This window comes from Pezoporus flaviventris, unplaced genomic scaffold (assembly GCF_033815535.1).
Source record: "Pezoporus flaviventris isolate CSIRO_AGI_PZ_B2104156 unplaced genomic scaffold, CSIRO_AGI_Pfla_v1 ptg000213l, whole genome shotgun sequence".
NCBI classification, from domain to species: domain Eukaryota; kingdom Metazoa; phylum Chordata; class Aves; order Psittaciformes; family Psittacidae; genus Pezoporus; species Pezoporus flaviventris.
This window is the reverse complement of record NW_026892761.1, coordinates 6,405,486-6,426,037: the sequence shown is the minus strand read 5'-3', so window position 1 is coordinate 6,426,037 and position 20,552 is coordinate 6,405,486. Positions and strand designations below refer to the sequence as shown.

General features: G+C 40.4%; 1 protein-coding gene across 1 annotated transcript in view; it reads right to left on the bottom strand.

Moving 5' to 3' along the window:
- The window catches only part of CSE1L (chromosome segregation 1 like), a 30,028-nt gene extending 9,830 nt beyond the window's left edge, over positions 1 to 20,198 (bottom strand). Inside the window, exons 1-19 of the mRNA XM_061441559.1 lie at positions 20,046 to 20,198; positions 17,197 to 17,292; positions 16,716 to 16,858; positions 13,142 to 13,243; positions 12,616 to 12,761; positions 12,221 to 12,311; positions 11,874 to 11,981; positions 10,885 to 10,977; positions 9,457 to 9,624; positions 9,233 to 9,362; positions 8,463 to 8,528; positions 6,494 to 6,696; positions 4,634 to 4,718; positions 3,863 to 3,924; positions 2,971 to 3,107; positions 2,704 to 2,807; positions 2,026 to 2,123; positions 1,021 to 1,171; positions 312 to 520 (exon numbers count right to left, since the gene is read on the bottom strand). Coding sequence (XP_061297543.1) covers positions 312 to 520; positions 1,021 to 1,171; positions 2,026 to 2,123; positions 2,704 to 2,807; positions 2,971 to 3,107; positions 3,863 to 3,924; positions 4,634 to 4,718; positions 6,494 to 6,696; positions 8,463 to 8,528; positions 9,233 to 9,362; positions 9,457 to 9,624; positions 10,885 to 10,977; positions 11,874 to 11,981; positions 12,221 to 12,311; positions 12,616 to 12,761; positions 13,142 to 13,243; positions 16,716 to 16,858; positions 17,197 to 17,281 — 2,181 coding nt within the window. The 5' untranslated portion in view covers positions 17,282 to 17,292; positions 20,046 to 20,198. The remainder of the gene's footprint in view (positions 1 to 311; positions 521 to 1,020; positions 1,172 to 2,025; positions 2,124 to 2,703; positions 2,808 to 2,970; positions 3,108 to 3,862; positions 3,925 to 4,633; positions 4,719 to 6,493; positions 6,697 to 8,462; positions 8,529 to 9,232; positions 9,363 to 9,456; positions 9,625 to 10,884; positions 10,978 to 11,873; positions 11,982 to 12,220; positions 12,312 to 12,615; positions 12,762 to 13,141; positions 13,244 to 16,715; positions 16,859 to 17,196; positions 17,293 to 20,045) is intronic.
- Between the last annotated feature and the right edge of the window lie 354 nt (positions 20,199 to 20,552).

Sequence of the window (20,552 nt, the reverse complement as noted above, 5' to 3'; positions counted from 1 at the left end):
CTGATACACAGCCCAACATGAGGCAAATGAGATGGGAAACTGTGGAAACCTACCTGCTTGTAAAAACTACGTGCAGGAATATTACATCTTACTTGGCAAAAGCACCATGGTCCAGAATTTACCTCATCCACATAACGAAAAAGCATCCAAAAAAGCCTGCATGCATAGTGGGTTTATTTTATTTCCATGCAAGCACCATTCATTTAAAGTACAAGCACAAATTCTGCACAAATCCAGCTAGTCACTAAAGGAAATAGTTCCTCATAATTTTAAATCTTAAATCAACATGTGACTAAATCAGTCCAACTTACAATTTTGTCAGCAGCAGCACTCGCTATTGTATTGGCACCCCGCTCTAAATAAGCCTGCAGGAGTCGGACCAAAGGAGGAATGTTTCCTGTCCTTTCCCATAATACTGGCTGAAGTAGATGAGGAAATAATGCCATATAGGATGTTGGGATTTCATTTTTATGCATTTCTAGAAGTAGGGACATCACTTGAAACACATATGGAATGAACTCTGGAAAAGAAATTATGACATTTACAAATTCAGCAAATAAGGTCACTGTCAATTCCTGGGAACCACAGATCTATTGACCGAAATGACAGTTTTATGATATTAACACACAGATTTCAACAAATAAAACCCTGGGGGAATGTATCACTTCCCAATTATAAACATTCCCAAAATTTGCAAGCATTGTATATATACGATTTCTATTTCCTCTATTTGCTAATGTTTCAGCAGAACATGTAAAACAAACTACTAGAAATAAGGCAATATAATTAAGAATAACAAAAAGTTTGGGAGCAGTGATTGTTAAGTATTTTTAAAGTAGTCTGCTTTAAGAAGTTAATACAGTTGATACACCCTATGGAACAACCCAGATGCTTCCTAGAAGTGGCTGTGAACATGCTGTGTTCTCACTTGAATTTCCTGTGTTACAGAAAATCTGAGGTAAATCATAGCAATCAATTATAGCAGAGAGAGAGCACAAGCACTTACTGATTTTAATTTACCTTGCACATCATTCTGTAGAATCTCAGTGAAAACCATAAACAAAGCCTCTTCAAAGCTTCCAACTGCATCAGGGTTTGCTTTGCATGTTATCCTTATCGACAAGCATATTGACTCAAACATGTAATGGTTAAAGTGAGGTTTGCTTGGATTCTAAAAACAAGTCATAAAAAGAAATCAACCCAAACTTGCAGCCAAGTCATTTATTTCACAAAATACATTTTTCACTTCAACTGAGTTAGCAATTAGGAATAAGGATACTTATGACTTATTAATATGCTAATGACATTAACTGCATAAAAGCAAACAAAAACCTTTACAGCATAAAGGAAGGGTGTGTTTTATAAATATTTTAAAGATACCAAGTGTTTGTCAGAAGCTCAACATAAACTGGCAAGCACATAAAGTATCACAACACAAAACCTGAAAAGTTATTTCTCAGTCCTGTGTCTCGTCAAACCTTTGTTGAACACTTCTTACATGCTGCAGTGAGGTTTAATACGTACACAGAAGGGTTCTCGATAGTTGATATTCTAAAGCATTCCCTAACATCAACACTGAAGACTATGAGTCCAGTCTGAACAAAACTCTAAACTAAGAATTTTACCCACCAAAAGTAGGAGGGCAATTTATTTAATTTAATGCCACATTTCAGTGCCTAAATTTAGTATTCAGCTCAGAAGCTTCATGGACAAAGGAAAAAGGAGCTGTGAGAATGACAGATCATTGTAATGGTGACCTCTGCACAAGCAAACATTCATGCTAGATTTCATATGAAAAGGATTTCATATGCTGTTTCCAAATTTCAGATGAGCAAGGGAAGAATGATTTGAAAGTATGTCCCAGAAGAAAGACAGTACTTCACTGGAAGGCTGCTTTAACTCATTTTAGCCAGAAAATACTGAACAGTATTCTAAGAGAACACAAACAACAAGGTATACATAAGTCTTTAGAAAGACTGCTCTAAAAGTTAAAAAGTGAACATTTTGCTCAGCCTGTTTCTTTACCTTACTGACAGCCAGCAGTTTCTGTGTAAGCTGTGTGATGACAGAAGGGATGTATGGAATTATTGTTTCTTGTAGCAGAGAAAAACTCCTCATGATGGCTGCAAATAAATCGACAGTATTACCTTCTGGAAGACAAACATACACTTCTGCCATCCATCATATGCCTAAATCCTTTCCCTTTTACTATTAAACTGAATCCCAAGGAATTAGGTACAATACAAAAGAGCACTTGCTGCAAGAACAATCAATCTGTAACCATGACAAAGGATAAAGCAAAACCTCATTATCCCCATTCTACAGACAGAGCATAGAAGATTAACCGACTTTGCACAGACCATCATTTATCTTGGGCAAGTATCAAATCTTGGCATACTATTAGCCATAACTCACTTGGATCTCCTACTGACGCTGCTCAGGTAGCTGTACTGACTACAGAGAATACCATTTGAGAAACAATTTGCCACAACACTGTTATGTTTAGTGTTTCACCTTGGTACCATAAATTCAGTCAGAGACAACTTAATACAGGCTGGTAAATAATGGTAGGCTGCTCAAAACTCTTTAGCATGTTTGGATAAATTAGGTTTTTCAAAGAAAAATCTCACCGGCATGTAACTATAAGCCTTGACCTCAAGTTAACAAAAGTTACTCTTATATTGCAGACCACAAAGCATTTACCTTTCATAATGTATTCATTTTCAGATGAGCCAGGAAGTGTCAGCGCTTTAAAAAGGTTTGTTAATAGCACTTCCACAAATGGTGCCATTTCTGCAGCTGTAATGCTGTTAAATAAAGCACAGCTCTTTAATGATCAAAGATATCCACAAACTTCAAGCATTTTACAATATTGTAATACTAAGAAATAAAAGATCCCCTATAGATATTTCTCTGTTCTTATGGACAAAACCTGTGTAGCAGTGAACTTATTTCTACTTGAAAACTTACAGGGTAGTATTATTTGTCCCCCTCATGGTAAACAGTCTTTCAAGAGCATGGGCTGCGTAAGTATGGACCACAATACTTTCTGCTTGAAGGTGATTGATTAAGAGAGGAATAGATATTAACAGTTGTTCTTTAGGTACCTACAAAAATATAGCAACAAATTATACATGTGTTACATAAAACTACAGATGGTTCAACACTAGAGCATAACCACACTGAGCTCATCAGCTGCAAACTGAAAGCTTGGCAAAGGAAGAAATCTTAGGAGGCTCCTCCAGTTGCTAAATTGCACCTTGACAACCAAGAGGTACCTATTTCTGTCATTGCCTGCATACTTCCCCCGAACATTAATGTTACATTTGTTCAACAGTAAATGCATATACTGCAAATGTGTATTTCTTTTTCCATTTTACTGTAACAGGCAATTAAAAAAAATACCAAGCTTAAAAGAAACCAAACCAACTACAGATATTTCACAGGAGATGAATAAAGGTAATCTACCATGTAAAATTACATTTTCATTACTGCATCTCACAAATCAGAAAAGCACAAAGTTGCTGTGCTCTGTTTAACAACCACTGCAATGATACGAGCAATCAAGTATATTTAGACTAACATTCACTTGGAAAAGCCTGAGTGTCACAGAACTGAGCACACTAAGATAAGATGTTCAGTGCTCTCACAGCATATGGAGAGCATACAGACTACATGTTAACTGGATATTTATAACAATATCATTCACTTTCAAAACTAAAAATGCAGCTTGAAGTGTTATATATGACTGTGAAACACCTGTTGAGTTAACATATGGCCAAGTAAGATAAATTAGGCTTGGCAAGTATAAAGTAACAAAACTACAGTATGTTTTTTCCATAAGAGTAAAGGAGAAACTTACTTGGTTTCTAAAAATCATGATATATTTGATACCATCTGCTTTTAGCACAGGGAATTCATTCACTGCAATAGAAAAATACAAGAATTGTGTTGACACTTTTCATATATATGTGCCTACTGAACATATATATAGAGGTGACATTAAGGCATGATTTTACTTTTTAAAAAGTAATACACACAGTGTTGTCCTACATTGCTTGGTTTCAGCATTTCTGTATGGGCACTGTTTGACAAAGTATCAGCTTTAGGTACAAATCATGCCCTAGTACCATTAAGTGTAAGGTCCAACACTTTCACATGACATTTCCCCTTTGGCTCCCATTTTAGCCTCCAATTACATATTCCAAGACAACCCACTACATTCCAAATATAAGATAATTGCTGAGGCATAAATCATGTGGCTTAAATCTAGACATCCATAAGCTCGTCAATATGGGCTGATATTCAGGGGTTTGTATGGCACAGAAGTTTGCCATAGTCTCAAATACAGAAATCAAATCACTCTGATTCAATTACTTCAAACATGTAGCTAATAGCAACCATGTGCGTGCATGCTCTGATCTTGAAGATAGCATGTGGCAATCCACCTTTGTTTGAAAGCTCATTCACTGCTGGCCAAACAAATTTGAATTGCTTCTGTGTGCCAGGTGACACAGCCTTCTGTCTCAGATTATGCTGAGATAGGAGTTCTTGAGCTTCAAGAAACAATGGTCACTGTCAAGACTGTAGCTGTATCATAAAAAATGTCATACCAAAATTAACACAGACTTACCACTTGCAGACTTTAAGTCAGGTTGAATGTGATTCACAAAGAATTCTGTCAGATTTACAAGTTCGTTGGCTTGTGTTATTCCATGCTAAAAAAGCAAAAAACAAACCAGCTCTGGTTTTAGATGTTGATATTCAGCTAGTTTTATTAAAAGCACATAAAAAGGAATAGGAAAAGTAATCTGAAGTGTGCATGCATGTGATGACCTTGTTCAAACTATGTTTATGACAGAGAGCCACCCAATTTCTTTTTCTTAATTTTTTAGTGTCTAGGTTTCAGCTGTAGCGCTACTGAGGTTCAAAGTTATCAACTCTGAGTTGAGGAACAGCAGCATATAGCATAGTAATAATCAACCACAATTTTAGGTAGAAAATATCAGCATCTCATTAACTTGACCCTTCTTTTTATGATAGGCCTTTTAACAAGGGAAAGTTTAGGAGTCCGACTCCAATTCTGAATTACAGCCACAAAATAATGACTACTTAAGTTTTCTCTTACAGAAAATGCAACTGATTTTTAAAACAGGGTTTTCAGATGCATATTTTATCAATCAAGTGTTCTAAGTGATGTTATCCCATCTTTGCCACTGAACAGCACAGAAAATGAAAGATGTACAAGTTAGCAGTTTACTAACTGCTGGAAGACCCTGGTTCCCAGTACACAGTACTATTACTAGCAACTGCTGTGCAGTGGTTCGTAACTGGAGTTTCAGGAAAAGACCAATAACCTTCAGCAAAACTGTGCAGCGATGCCATGCGACATGTTTTACTAGGTTTGTCTCAAAGCTGTCTTGTAAAGCCACGGAGATCTGAACTGTAATAACATTTAAAAACTTTATTTTATTTGGTATTATTTGATGACATGCTGTGGAGCCAGGCTGGTTCAGCCTGGAGAAGAGAAGGCTCCAGGGGAGACCTTAGAGCAGCTTCCAGTACTTAAAGGGGCTGATAAGAAACCTGGAGAAGGCCTTTTAACAAGGACTTGTAGGGACAGGAAAAGAGGGCATGGCTTTAACCTGACAGAGGGGAGATTTAGATTAGATATCAGGAAGTTCTTCCCTGTGAGGGTGCTGAGGTGCTAGCACAGGGTGCCCAGAGTAGCTGTGGCTGCCCTATCCCTGGCAGTGTTCAAGGCCAAGCTGCAGAGCGCTTGGAGCAAGCTGCTCTAGTGGAAGGTGTCCCTGCCCATGGCAGGGGGTTTGAGCTGGATGAGTTTTAAGGTCCCTTCCCACCCAAACCATTCCATGGTTCTATGATTAACTGTTGTATTAAGATCTGTCCTGAGACATTTGATACAATGATACTATTTCCAAATGTAGTTCAGGTCAGGTGTGGCTTTTCAATGTATCAAGCCAATTAGTTACTCTCTCCAAACAAGTAATGAGATCAGTTTCCAACCATCATTATAATTCACATGCCATTTCCAAATCATAAACACTCAAATAACAGCAAACTTAATGACAAGAACTGTAAGTCACTTTCCTTCTAGTCTGCTTAACACTTCTGATTATCTCCTGTAAAGCTAAATTTGGCCTTCCATGGCTTACAAACTGGCTCAGTACTGTTTAAAAGTTCAGAGGTTCTAGACCCAAGCTAATTGTGTAGCACTGTATAGCTGCTTCATACACGCTAGTAAGACCCACCAAATGGTCGTTGACTTTGCCCAATCTATCTGAAGATCAGACACCAACAAATTAACAACTGTAACAGGATTATGTAATGGGCAACTTTCAGTCTCATCAAAATTAAACTACTAGAAACACAGTTACTGCCATTCTGAAGCAGCATAAAACGAATCACAGTCCTCATGCACACTGTAGTGTTTGAATGAATATGGATTAAAATGAATAGAATGTGCAAGTACCTTCTGTGTTTGAGCTTTGGATGCCAAAGACGTAACAAGGTAAATAGCTGCATCTTTGTGCTTCCAGTTGACAGATGGATTCTTTGCATATTCTTGCAGCATAGAATTAACATAGCCAGAAAAAATCCCTGTCACAGGTCCTTCAAAAAATCTGCACAAGCCTCTGACCAGATCACAAGCTGCTCTGCGCCTGGTGTCAATATCTGCATGAGAACCAAATATTCTTTGGCTACAAGAAAGCATACAGCTTTTCATAGTAATGAACATAACACACAATATACAGATTCTCAAACTACAGCCACACCTTATGTTAATTATTGCACTCCTCCACACTGATACATAACAACACATTTTTAAGTCTTTTACTAAAAAGACTGTTACTATCATAACAGGGACTATTTGTACAACAAAGAGAGGAATGAACACCCACCAATACTGCCTGTGTGCTCCGCAGGCATGCAGGGCCAGGCTTTTAATCTTGACAATTATGCACCACAATGTACTTGGTCTGGTTGGGATGGAGTTAAATTTTCTTCATAGCAGCCCATGTGGTGCTGTGTTTTGTACTAGTGACTAAAACTGTTGGTAACACCCCAGTGTTTTGCTTGTTGCTACAGAGTGCTCGCACAGTGTCAAGGCTTTCTCTGTTTCCCTGCTCTGCCTTCCCAGCAAGTAGGCTGGGGGAGGGCAAGGAGTCGGAAGGGGACACAACCTGGACAGCTGATCTAAACTGACCAAAGGCTTATTCCAAGCCATGTAACACCATGCTCAGCAATAAAAACTGAGCAGGGATTTTTGGGGCCGCAGCCATTGCTTAGGGGCAAGGTGGGCATCAGTCTACTTGTAGGAGGCAGCAAGTCATTGACTTCCTCACCCCCCTTGTCTTTTCTTCCTCTTTCTTTTACTCAAACTGTCTTAATTTCTATCCAGGAGTCTTCTCACTTCTACTATTCCCATTCTCTCCCTCATCCCACTGCTGAACCAGTGCAGTTTTGAAAAGAAAAGAAAAGAAAAAAAAAGAAAAAAGGGGAGGAGAGGGAGAGGATCTGTGAAAATGCCTTAAAAAAAAAAAAAGAAAAAGAAAAGAAAAAAAAAGTCAGATGGCCTTTACTACAGTGTACTAACAGAAGGGAGAGAAGGAAAATAAAGCAAGTCAATTTAAGTGCAACAGAGGACATTTCTAAATTTATCTCTGAAGAATACAAATATTTCTTGCCTCTATTCTCTTAAGAGCAGAAGTAGCTGACAAACAAAAGCTTCACAAATACCTAAAATGTAGCTAATCCTGCATGCCTATATCTATTCATCTTAATAGATTTAAGAATCTATTTCTAAGATTATTACTGTAAAAGTGTTGCTCAGCAAACCGTGAGCAGCACAGAACAGCATATCCAGAACTGTCACACAGACCAAGATCTGGTTCGTTTGTGCTCTGACCTGGCTGAAGCCCAGGCAGCTACAATCAGAAAATCAAGTAGCTCTCTTAGCACAGCAGTGTGCTTTCAGGGCGGTTACTGTATTGGTTTGAACACAGTGCCTGTGTACAAGGGCTGGCTGCTGTCCAGCTAGCTTGATTACAGATTTGCATGCAACACCAGTCAGAATTTCAGTTAAACATGAGAGACTACTAAATACAGACACAGTCTCTCCATGTTATTTAAAACTCTATGCATAGGAACTAAATACACAACTGTGGCTACTATTCCGTGTTGACTTACAGGCTATATTTGCTGAAATGAGAACGTGTGCAGTGCAGGAGACATACCAATCCAATTAAGGAAAAAACCCCATAGGAACATTTTTAAAATGAGAAGACACTGTGATGGGAAATCGTGACAGCAGACTCGATCAAAACCTGGATAAAATCTCTTGGAGGAGGTGGGGGGAACCTTCCCAATTTAAAAATTGTTTCAACTCTTCAGAGCTACATTTAAAGACCAAGTATTCTTAGTATAAATCTGTGGATTACCAGATCCTTCCAAATCCCTTCTTATATATTCTTCAGAATTATCTTCAAATGCTTCTTCATCAGCAGCTGAAAATACAAAATGCAGAGATTTAAATACCGAAGTCTCTAGTGTTTTTTTATGATAAAAAGGTGTATTACCATCAACTTGCTATTTCTTCCAAGTACTTTCCTATAGCACTAATACAAATTAATCAGAAGTATCCAGAGTAGCCTGTTTAGCTTGCTGCTGCCTCACAAATCGGTCTTTCATACTCCTGAGCTGACTCATTCCAGGTTTAAAAATTGGGAAAAGCACAGATAAACAGAGGCAAGCCATATTCAACACTAAGTGTATTTAAAGAAGATTCCTGGCTCAAAGACTTAAGAAAGAGGGAAGTTTCTATCACTGCAATATATTTTCACTGCATTTTATATATTAGGATCAATGTGACCCCCTCCAAACGTGGATAAATAGATGTTACAATTTAGTAGGCTTAATATCCACACCTATTTATACTCCTTGATACAAATGTTAAGCATGAAAAGTTATTAGTGGTACACAACCTACATTTCCTATACTAGCATCTCAAACTGAAAAGTAAGAGAAAAAAATTACTAGATATATTCACACAATTCTACTTAGGACAGCAATAAGTTACAGAAACTTAGTTTTGAATCTCGTACTAAAGTACATAAGAGATAATCCTTGGTTCTTAGTCCAGCAAAGCAACATATCATAATTACAGTTAGATATTATTGTGTCTTTGAAAACTTAAGACTCAAACAGTTACCTCTAAATTCCATATTGGGAACAATAACTTTTTCACAGATGCTTGTCAATGTATTCTGGTCTTCAAACAAATGCTTATAATGGGGTCTCTCACAAACAGAGGCCAGAAACTGGATTGCATTACTAACCAGCTAGAACAACACAAACAGAACATACAGTTTTAGCATGTCTGACCAACTTATAATTCACTATTAGACTTAACAAAATCAGTTTAAAACAACTTACCAAATCATACTTCACTTCCTGGCCCGTTGTGACTAACAGATTCCAGATTGCTGTCACAAAACGTGGCAGATAGGGCTGGAATTCTTCATCGTATTTTTGGGCATATAGCGCAGCATTATCACAAATTTGTGATTTCAAGAGCTCCAGTAATCCAGCTTCCTCTTCATCCTCACATAAAACAAAACTAACAACTTAAAACATCCAAACTTCAACACTACATAAAAGTATAGACATCTCTGAAGGAAGTATTTATGCTATTATTTTAGCTTGTTCTAAATAGGTGAAAGAAATCCCTCTCATGTCTCTTCAATTAGAGTATTTTGCTGAAGTATACTGGAACTGCACTGCAAGTTATAAATCATACCTACATTTCTAATTAAAGTACTATGCACTTTAAATCATTTAGACCTGATACAGTTTGACATGAAATTAATTTACAAATCTAATAGGGAAAAAAGACAACACAAGGCACTGAGAACAATATGCTTAGAAGACATTGTATCTTGCTACTTCAAAAGGCAGTAGTTGTAAAAGTAGTCCCATTCCCCATACCAGCACAAATGGTCATGGAACCACAAAGGAAAGTGAACTGGGAAACTGAGCTGGAATTAAAGCAAACAAAACCCCAACCAACCAACCACCACCCCAGTTCTGTCTCCATCCAGTCCCCACTTTTCAGTTTTAATGCCTATCACTTCCTGACTCAGTTCAACACACAGCTGCATAAATGTCTGTGCTGGGAAATAGCCCACAGACACAAGAGAAAAGAGCAACAAAGCTTCTCCCAGCAGCAGCGTTAGACTGAAACAACTGTGGAACTCAGAACACACTCAACATGCCTCCTTATGTAAAGAAATTTACAGATTTGATTTGTCTCCACCACGTGGCAAACTATTGTACTGCATCTCAAAGACATTTAAAATGGAGAAAGCTTGCACAAAATTCAGTTGAACTTTGATGACTTGGTATCATCTTTCACACGTAAAATTACTATTTCTCATAACTAGACAAAATGCTAAACTGAAGTACTTAACGATGTCATGCCTTCTATGTTCAACTGTTTCAAGTTAAAAGTACCCTGGTTTTCTAAAACATAGTGCATCGAAACACCTGAAAGATACAGAAAACCTGAGCACTCTGACTCTAAAGACCAAGTTACTTCAGCAGAAGTCCCTTAAAGAATCTACTCATTGATGAGTATCTGTAATTTGCTTTCCATGCACAGCTGGGTATACCTGTAACTGAGATACCGCTTCAAGAACTGGACCTCAAATTTAGACAATGCAACTCCTCTTAAACCCCCATCTCCTTATCCTCATTCTATTCCTTTGTTTACCCAGTAAAGGAAACATTGCATTGTTCAGAGTTAGATTAAGTTCTCCCTCTGCACTACACAGATGCAAACCAGGAGGTTTATGCAGTACTTACATCAGTCTGCAAAAGTTTATTATCTAAAGTTAAGAGACTGTGAAAATTTGTCATCCACGTTTCCATGTTATCTTCAAAAAACTCGGGAAGATCCTGTGAAGGAAAAGCATAAATCTAGATTTTAATTTCAGCTTGCATTGCTTAGATAACACACCTAGTAAGTAGTATGTATCCACCTTATAATCTAATGAGAAACCACAAAGTGTGGAAAACAGTCAGCAAAAAAAACACTTCTCCCTCCTCCTCCCAAATGAAATCCCTCCAGATAGAGGCTTTCGAATGGTTTTTCCAAATAAACTAGTTGCTCACACCCTATACAGCCTACAGCTTTGTAAAGAAAGGTTATTGCTTCTTACTCTCAGAACAAGAAAGCACAAGCCTCCCGTTTAATTCCAGCTTGCTCTTTTGCTCAATATGGAAAAAAAGCCCAAGCAATCAAGGCACTTCACAGACTCCTGTTCATGTTGAGACACTAAAAGTATATGTCACCTCAAAGTAGCTTTTTAGCATTTTTTATATAGTGCATTTATTTAATAATGTTAGACATTAACATCCAGTTTCAAAACAAAAAACCCACACTCCTACCAGAATTACTCACTGTTACAGTGCTACAGAGCTACTAGCTTTTAACTGACTTTCATCTACATGCCTGAGTTCATGTCAGTAAAGACGTATGTATTAAGAAGGACAGTGAGTACAAACTCAGGCACTTGACTTCTTTCACAGCTCATACTCTGGGAACTACCTGCACAACACCTCCTTGCTACACCACCAGCTTAGACTCCTTGAACTTTTTAGATAGGGCCAAACTAATGTGTTAACTAACCCCATCCTTACTGTGCCTTTACTCCAGCATTGATGCAGACTGTCAACTATTATTTTTGTGATAAAGCATGGCCTTAAGAGCTGCCTCAAATTGATCCTATAAATAAGACCATAACAGCTCCACGAGATCAAAGTAGAACTATTAGAAGAACAAGGAGATTCACCTGAAAATTTAAACTGTAGAACAGCTTCGCAATTAGAATGAGGGAAGAAAAGAGAACCTTCAAAGCACTAGCATCATTTGCATGTGTGCTGCAAAGTTCAATAGTTGCCTGGAAAAAGACATATGATTCAGCCATGTAATACACACAGACCACATTGGCAAGTACACCGAAAAGTCATGTAACTTCATTCCTTTTTTAAACCAGAAAACAGAGTTCCTTTTCCTTCCCTTTAGTTCGAACCCCATTAAAGTTTCAAAGCAATTATTCCTGAGTTTTCATTTTACAGCATTCACAATAAGCATTACAAAACTTTAAACCTGTTTTAGAAATGACTCAACAAGAAATACCTTAAAGAGATTTGTCAAGGGCAAAGCAAAGCCATCGAGGACAAGTTTGATCTCTGTCCATAATTCATTTGACTTAAATTCATGGCGGTACCTGAGAAGTGGAAGAGAAAATAGAATACAATCTTCACATTCATTACCATTTTAACTTGCATACAATTCAAGTGCTGGACCTTAAAACAAATACTGTCAAGTAAACAAGAACTAAACAACATAGCTCAAGGCCATGCAAGGTGTAAATTAAATAAGCATTTAAAGTCTTACTAAAAATAACAGTAAGTACAAGTAGAGACCACAAGTGTAGACTTTGTAAATCTACAAGATTAAGCCTAACGGTAAAAATTTAGAGTTGAACAGCAATTTTACAATCCATATACTAACTCCCTTATTTCCAATACCTTTTAAATAAAGAGTGAGCAGTGCGCAAGACCCCATTGATGACATAGAAATCTCCACTTTGAAAGCGATTCACCATTTCTGTCAGCAAGTCTGGCCATTTCTGAGGAAAGTCTTCCCGACCAATAATACTAATAGCATCACTTAACTGGAAAGGAAACAACCATTACATGATATAAATAGTGAGTTCCTCACAGTTACATAAGATGTTGCAAATATCTGGGAAAATACTTGTTATTGTTGTCAGATTCAAAAATCATTGGGTTAAATACCTACTACTTTTCATCACAAATAAATGTCACATTATGTTTAGCTGCCTAATACTAGAATGTAGCTATAATATTTTAACTACCTTTTTAAAAATAAAATTAAAGCAGTTAGGAGTAGCTATAACAATACACTCCAAGTTATGTGGACCAGGATGACCGTGTTGGTAAGAGAACTGAGCTCTGCTAATAACCAGAGCCTCTAGACATGCTTAAAATACTCCAAAAGCCTCATGAACACAACCAGGAATTGACATATTACCTGTTTTTGAATTTGTTCTGGGCTGCTAAGCATCAAGGGCACTATGTTGGCTTTAATGGCTATCCTGTCTGATTCACATATTTTGTTCGGTTCATCCTCAACCTGAAATTAAACCAGTAATTAAGTCAGTACACTCCAGGAAACAAGTGACTATCAGCATTTCAGAAACCAACTGCTTATACTGACTTATGTAACTATGAGATTGTTAAAGAAACTAATAAGACCTGTTTAAAATATTGCCTATAGTGAATCTGTAACAGCAGCACCCAAAAAAAGCTGGAAGGAATTAAATCCTTCTGTAAAACTTTGAACTAGTTCTTTCTCCTTCTCTAATAGAAACTTCTCAAATCAGCAATTCAGCAGTAGCAAGGGTGGGTGCATTTGCCAATAATACACATGTTTAACCAACAGTCTCCTCTTCCACCACAAAATCACACCTCTATCCTCACTTCTGCTGACATTGAAGATCTGTTTTGTGCTAGCTGCCTCAAGCCATACTTTCTAGAAACTGTACATGAAGATGCAAGTTACACAATCAAAATCATAACACTGACTTTAAGAGTTATCCAATCAAAGTATCAATCAGGCAGTAGTGCCAAGCAGTACTAAATTACAGTCTCTACTAGAGACATAAAATACGGAGGCTTGTCACCAACCAGTGACAGCCATGATAGTCACACTACTTGTGATGACAGCACTGAAGTTTAGAAACCTAGTAATTACCCAGCAATTAAAGTAGGTCAGCACCTCCAGAGAGCAATTCAATGACCTTTAGATGCCATTACCCTCCTTCTCATGTCCCTTTCATCATGTTCCTGCAAACTTAAAAAATAACATAGCAATTTCAAAATTTCCAGTTATGCTTTGGCTCTAACATCAGTCAAATGTGATGCTCCTCAGGGCTCATTGGTGGGGCCAGCTCTGTTTAATATCTTCATCAATGATGTCAATGAGGGAATCAAGTGCATCCTCAGTCAGTCTGCAGGCACCACAAAGCTGGGTAAGAGTGTTTATCTGCTGGAGGGCAGGAAGGCTGTGCAGAGGGATCTGGACAGGCTGGATCCATGGGCCAAGGCCAGTGGTATGAGGCTCAACAAGGTTCAGTGCTGGGTCCTGCACTTGGGTAACAACAATGCCATGGAATGCTCCAGACTTGGGAAGAGTAGATGGAAAGCTGCTCAGCAGAAAAGGACCTGGAGATGCTGGTCAACAGTCAGCTAAATATGACCCACCTTGTGCCCAGGTGGCCAAGAAAGCCAACAGCATCCTGGCCTGTATCAGCAATAGTGTGGCCAGCAGGACTACAAAAGAGACTGTCTCCTTGTAGTCAGCACTGGTGAAGCTACACCTTAGAAACTGTGTTCAGTTTGAGGCCCCTCACTATGAGAAAGACATTAAGGTGCTGGAGCATGTCAAGAGAAGGTGAATGAAGCTGGTGAAGGGTCTAGAGCACAGATCTTATGAGGAGTGACTGAGTGAACTGAGGTTGTTGAGCCTGGAGAAAATGAGGCTGAGGAGACCTTGCTCTCTACACCTACAACGTCCTTTCAGCTAACAAGGTGGGGGTCAGTCTCTTCTCCCAAGTAACAAGTGATAGGACAAGAGGAGATGGCCTCAAGTTGCACCAGGGGAGGTTTAGATTGGATATTAGGAAAAATTTATTTACTAAAAGGATTGTCAATCATTGAACAGGCTGCCCAGGGAAGTGGTGGGGCCCCATCCCTGGAGATATTTTAATGATGTGTACATATGGGACATGATTTAGCAGTGCACTTGTCAGTGGCAGGTTAACAGTGGGACTCAATGATCTTAAAGGTTATATCCAACCTAAATGACTCTATGATTATATAAAGAAGCAGTTATAAAAATAAGTCACACAGAACTTGCTTTTCCTCTTCTATCACACTGCACTAATCAGAAGAATGTACAGAATAACTATACATACATTCAAAACCGCAAAAAGATGATATCTTTAAAACCTAAGGTTTACAAGTTCATATGATATGAAAAGCAGTGGTCAGAGTATGAGGCAGGGCTCACTGCTATGTATTCTGATACATGGGGACAGAGAAAGTGGAGAGCTCAGCAACAGCAAATCCTACTCTGGAGTTATAGACGAGATTTTTTCAAAGAAATGAGACCTTTTAACAGGACATGAGAGGCAGCACAGAGCTGAGTGTTCTGTACATCCTTCAAAATAAATTTAAACAAAGCAAACTCTTTTCTCTCCCCAGAAATGCTCTGTCCCTCTGGCTCTCCATGCTCTACCAAATTGAAGCCCTTGAATAGAAGAGACCCTTTTACTTTCACTGGGCTTTGTATTAGTCAGGTTCATGGCTGCTGAATTAAACCATGTGATGTAGGTAAGCCAGCCTTACAGCTGTATTTTATATTCATACAGCTGCTCATGAAATAAAAGCTTCAATTTTGGACAAAACAATGTACTTGAAGCCACAGAGCAATCGTAACAGCCCTCTGGATGCGCCTACTGCATAGCATATCCACCTACTCCAAAACAACATGTTACATCAGCAATCCATAAGAAGGAAGCCACTTATAGATTTTTCCATAACAGAACATTATTTCTACTTACAATATACTACAGATAAAGATGCAATCTGGGGGAAATGACTGAGAACACAGCATTACAGAAACCAAGTTCTAGAAATTTCATGCCAGACTGAACATGCTGATCTTATCAAACATCACCAGTTCTAGAACTGCTACAGCTTCCTAATGTTAATATGAGGGGTAGGGGAGAAATCACATGCAAATCTGTAAGTAGGTACTAGCTAAGATGTAACGATGAAATACCAGTTTCCCCTATAGTAAAGCAACATTATACATTTGCTATTTTCCAGATTCAAACAGTACTTTCAGTGAGACACATTCTGTTTAATCAATTAAAACCTCTCATTGCTGAAGGAGCTGAGCTCGTAAATGCAATACTTTCTACCACAAATTAGATTTCATGAATGTTAAAAGCTGAGTCAAAAACATTTCTGAACTCTTCAAAACAAAGGATTAAAAAAAGGATTAACCAGCAATACTTCTGTCTGATGTCTACAAATACTTCCAAGTGTTAAACTGGCAAGGCCACCAATATAAACTGCTCCACACTATTCTGTGACCCAGAAGCATTAACATGAAAGAGAAACTAGTATCATCACATTCAGCTGCAGGGCTGGCTTGAAATCTTTGTAACACCAGGACAATAGATACAGGCCAAACTGGCCAGCTCCTCTATACAGACACTTCACAATCATTTCAGTTTAAATAATATTACTGTTAGTTAAATGGGCTTTAAATATTCTGTTCTGCAAAATATGCATATAACAGACAAAATTATTTGTTCACCATTTTATCACCCAGCTGTAGCTCTTTTTAATAAAATGGACTCCAATAGTTCAGGTTTTAGTGCCCCACCAGTAAATTACACCTTGTTTTCTCTCTGAATGATTAATTTCTTTCAGAGTACAGACATACGTACGTTCTTCAAGGTTACTGTAGAATACCTTATTATACCTTAAAAGGACTATTAAATCTTAGCACAACTATTCACTAGGATACCTACAATTCTCCAGTTCCTTTTAATATAATTCTTGAATGTTACAGATGCACAAACTTTGATGACATTTTCCTGTGATTTCTCCAGCAGTGTTAAGAGTAACAATGGATAATTCTGGTTTCCTTCAACTGACTCAAGAAACTTTTCCGCTGTAAGAGAATACAGGAAGGTTAGCAAAAGCTGGACTGATTTTTCTAATAAGAGTCCCATGGTTCCTCAAGCGTCCACTTAAAACAATCAACACATGAACACTTCCCAGAGTTTCAGAAGAACAGAAACACAGAGCAAGTCTGACAAAAGGTACTGTACCTTCTTTACTAATTAGCCCTTTATAATGCTTCTGCTATTAACAAAAGCTCTCACTTCAAAGCAGGATGTGGAAATATCACCTCCCACCATTTTTAAAGGTCATAACCCGGTAGAAGTAAACCTTGGAAGAGCCAGAAAGAAACCAAACCTTTTTTGGTCAGTCATGAGAATCACTTACCAGGACGCCTTATAGCAGGATCTGGGTCTAGTGTTTTCTTTAGATATTCAGTTAAAGTCTGTAAATTGGCATCACTCAGCTCCATTTTGGCAGAACCTAAAACCCACAAGTAGTTTAGTTATAAATACAGATCAGGAAATCTATCCTATTAGATACATATATGTAAAACTAGATTCCACAGAAGGCACACATCAGTTCTTTCTGACCACACCTCATAAATAATGGCCCTATTTTCCCTACCTCACGCAATGAAACAAGTTACCATGTACTAAGCACAAATCAGAACACATTCTATTTCTTCAATGACAAGTAACTGTTATTTTTTAGTTTACTGGAACCAAACTCCTAGAACAGAATCACAAATACAGCAATCACAGGTACAGCCAAAATATGATCTCTTGCCCTTTCAGGACAAGAGTTTGTGTTTGCTTTTGAGAACTACTCTCAGCCCTAAAATCATATTCTTAGTTGAAAAAGCAGAATAGTCCTGCCCTACAGAATCGTAAATAGAACACTTCAAAGTACATTGGAGAGTCAAGGCTTGCTTAAAATTAAATACACTTCATTAATGAAAACACTTAACAGAAACTTAATTTTTTATAGAGACAAAAGACTGTGCAAAGCCACAGGGTTTGTCCACCCTCTAAAATTACCTGAGAGGAGGGTGGGAGTTAATTTAAATTGCAATACCTATTACAGAGTTACTCTGTGCAATAAGTCTAAATTACTCCTCTCTAGTAACCCTCCCACACATATTCTCACACTAACCTCAGCGATCTATTTACTTCACAGCTTTAATTGGAATAATTAAACTTACAGTAACACTAAACCAGCAGCAAGTCATGCTTTAATGGGCATGCTCAGGATACCCTCGTCAATCTGTCCACCCTTCTTAGCACCAGCAGCACAGTTCACTCTCTACAGAAGTAATGAGGAAACAAAGATTTCCATTTTTAATCTGGAGTTTCTAATTATCAAAAGAGACTGAAGTTTGCCCATCTCACTTTCAATTTGTTCTATGTTGATTATCAGTGCAATAAATAGTTACTATTTAAGCATGCCTGCAAAGGCAGTGGGCTTTAATGGCAATTTTCATTTGAACTATGCCTTCTGTATCAGTAAAAGAGACAGCAGCAGTACCCTCAAATTAACCGAATATTAAAGGAGCAATCCAGATCCCAACATATTTTGCTAGAAGTCAAAAATCTACCTAAAGAGTCTTGTCTCCCATGTTTCACTCCCTTCACCTTTTGGTGGTTTACTTGTCTGCAGTCCCATTCACCAAGTCACATCAAGCAATAAAACCCTGATAAAATTCAGCACCAATAACAGCTGGCTCACCTGTTTTACAAAACAGCCTCATGCATCACTACTATGACGCTGAAACGAATACTCAAATCTTTCATAGTTAAAACCAAGTAAGTTATCTGCTCCAGGGAAGTCTGTGCAGCTGAGATGCAAACCTATGCAGAAATCCTTTACGGAAACTAATCTTGACTCAAATGGGAAACCAAACTGAAAGAGATGACAGCCCTGAATGGCCTTTTACAAATACCTCACACACATGTGCAACCCAGGGGGCCCATGTGAGAAACACACACCTGCAGCTGACCCTGAGATCACTCTAAAAGCCAAACGTGAGGATCTGAATCCATCACTCAACCCTTCACACAAAGTGACAAATATTTTCACCTGCTCTCTACTTGCTCTGACTTCCTTCCCTTTCTCTAACTGTTCTCTTATTCGGTCCGTTTTCCACTACAAAAGCCTGGTGGTACTTGCCCGAGTGACACGATGCTTTTCCCTGCGTTGTGACATACAACTCCCAAAAAGGCCACAGGAAATAAGAGTATTTTCAGACCACCCCTCCAGACGAAAACCCATAAAATATGCTTAATGCATTAACTCCTTCAGGCACATTAATGACAGACCACCTATGGAAAATAAAACCCCCCAAAGACCGGCTATGCTCCACAGCTTGTGAACAACTCCAGAGAACTCTGTTCTTGCATTCACTCATCACAGCACCCGCCAAGCACCATCTACACGCCTGAGGACATTCGTGGTCCAGATTTAGCGGGGAAGGTTCTCTCTACACCGCACTGAGGATCATTAAGCTCACTTTCTACTTCACTACACAGCAGGGCCCAGGGACCCATCACTCCCTCGCCGCTGCCTCGAAGAGAAGCGAGGCCACTGTGAGGCGGGGCGGCCGTCCGGGACAGAGCGGCGAGAGGAGCCCTCCGGGCCTGGCCTCAGCCCGGCTGCCCAGCCCCAGCTCCCAACGGGGCGGCCCGGCCCATCACCTCCCGCGCCGCCTCAGCCCCGCACACCCCGGCCCTGCGCTCGCCCGGCCTGAAGCCGTCAGGCGCTTTACCCGACGGACGCAGCCGCTCGTCCCGCCCGCCGCCAGACTGCGCCTGCCCCCCGGCGGCGCTTACGCTACCTCATGCGGTGGTGGCGCGCCTGAGGCCCCTGCCCGCCCGCAGCCGGGCCGGGCACAACGCGGGCTGAGGTTCCGCCGGGGGAGCCCCAAGCACCATCGAGCGCCCTCAGACTAACTTGCTCCCCTCCCCCTCCCCGCCGCCCCCAGACTGGCAGCAGCGAGAGCCAATGAGAAGAGCAAACGGCGCAGGGCCAGAGGCCTCGGACCAATCGCGAGCTGAGGGAGGCGGGCCGAACCACCCCAGCATGGTGAGCTGCACCTCTCGCTGCGCCCCGGGCCCAGCGCCCGAGCGCAGCGCGGAGCAGAGCGGAGCGCACCGGCGGCAGGCTGCGGGCCATGCGGACCGCCACGCTGCGAGGCAGCCCCTCCGCCAGCATCGCCGTTCGGCGCGGCTCGGCCTCACCTGTCGACTCCCCCCGGCGCTGGCGGCGGCGGCTCCGAGAGCTCCGGCTGCGCTTCACATTCAAACCGCGGTGAGAGGGCGCGGCGGCGGCACCGTGACCGCATCACGCAGGGCGGCTACACCGCGGGGCCGTCGGACCAATCAGCGGGCTCTCTTTCCGTGACGCGCTCCGCTGTGAGCCAATCCTTGCCGCCCTCCCCGCCACCAATGGCCACACTCTTCCCACAAGGCCCCAGGGCGCCCCTCGAAGCCGCTGGGCCTCCACCGGGACGGGCGTGGGGCTGCGGTTCCGGAGGCGGCGGCGGGGCCGTGCCGGGGTACGAAGAGGTGGCCGCGGCGGAGGGACCGGGCTGGGGCGGGCTATGGGAGGGCAGAAAGGGGGGAGGGCCGAAGGGCGGGGGCTCTTACTCGTTAAGAAAGGGGACATGGCCCCTAGGGCGAGGAGCGGGCAAGAGGAGGGAGGACGGCGGGTGTAAGGCGTACTTAAAAACACCCCAAAACACAACT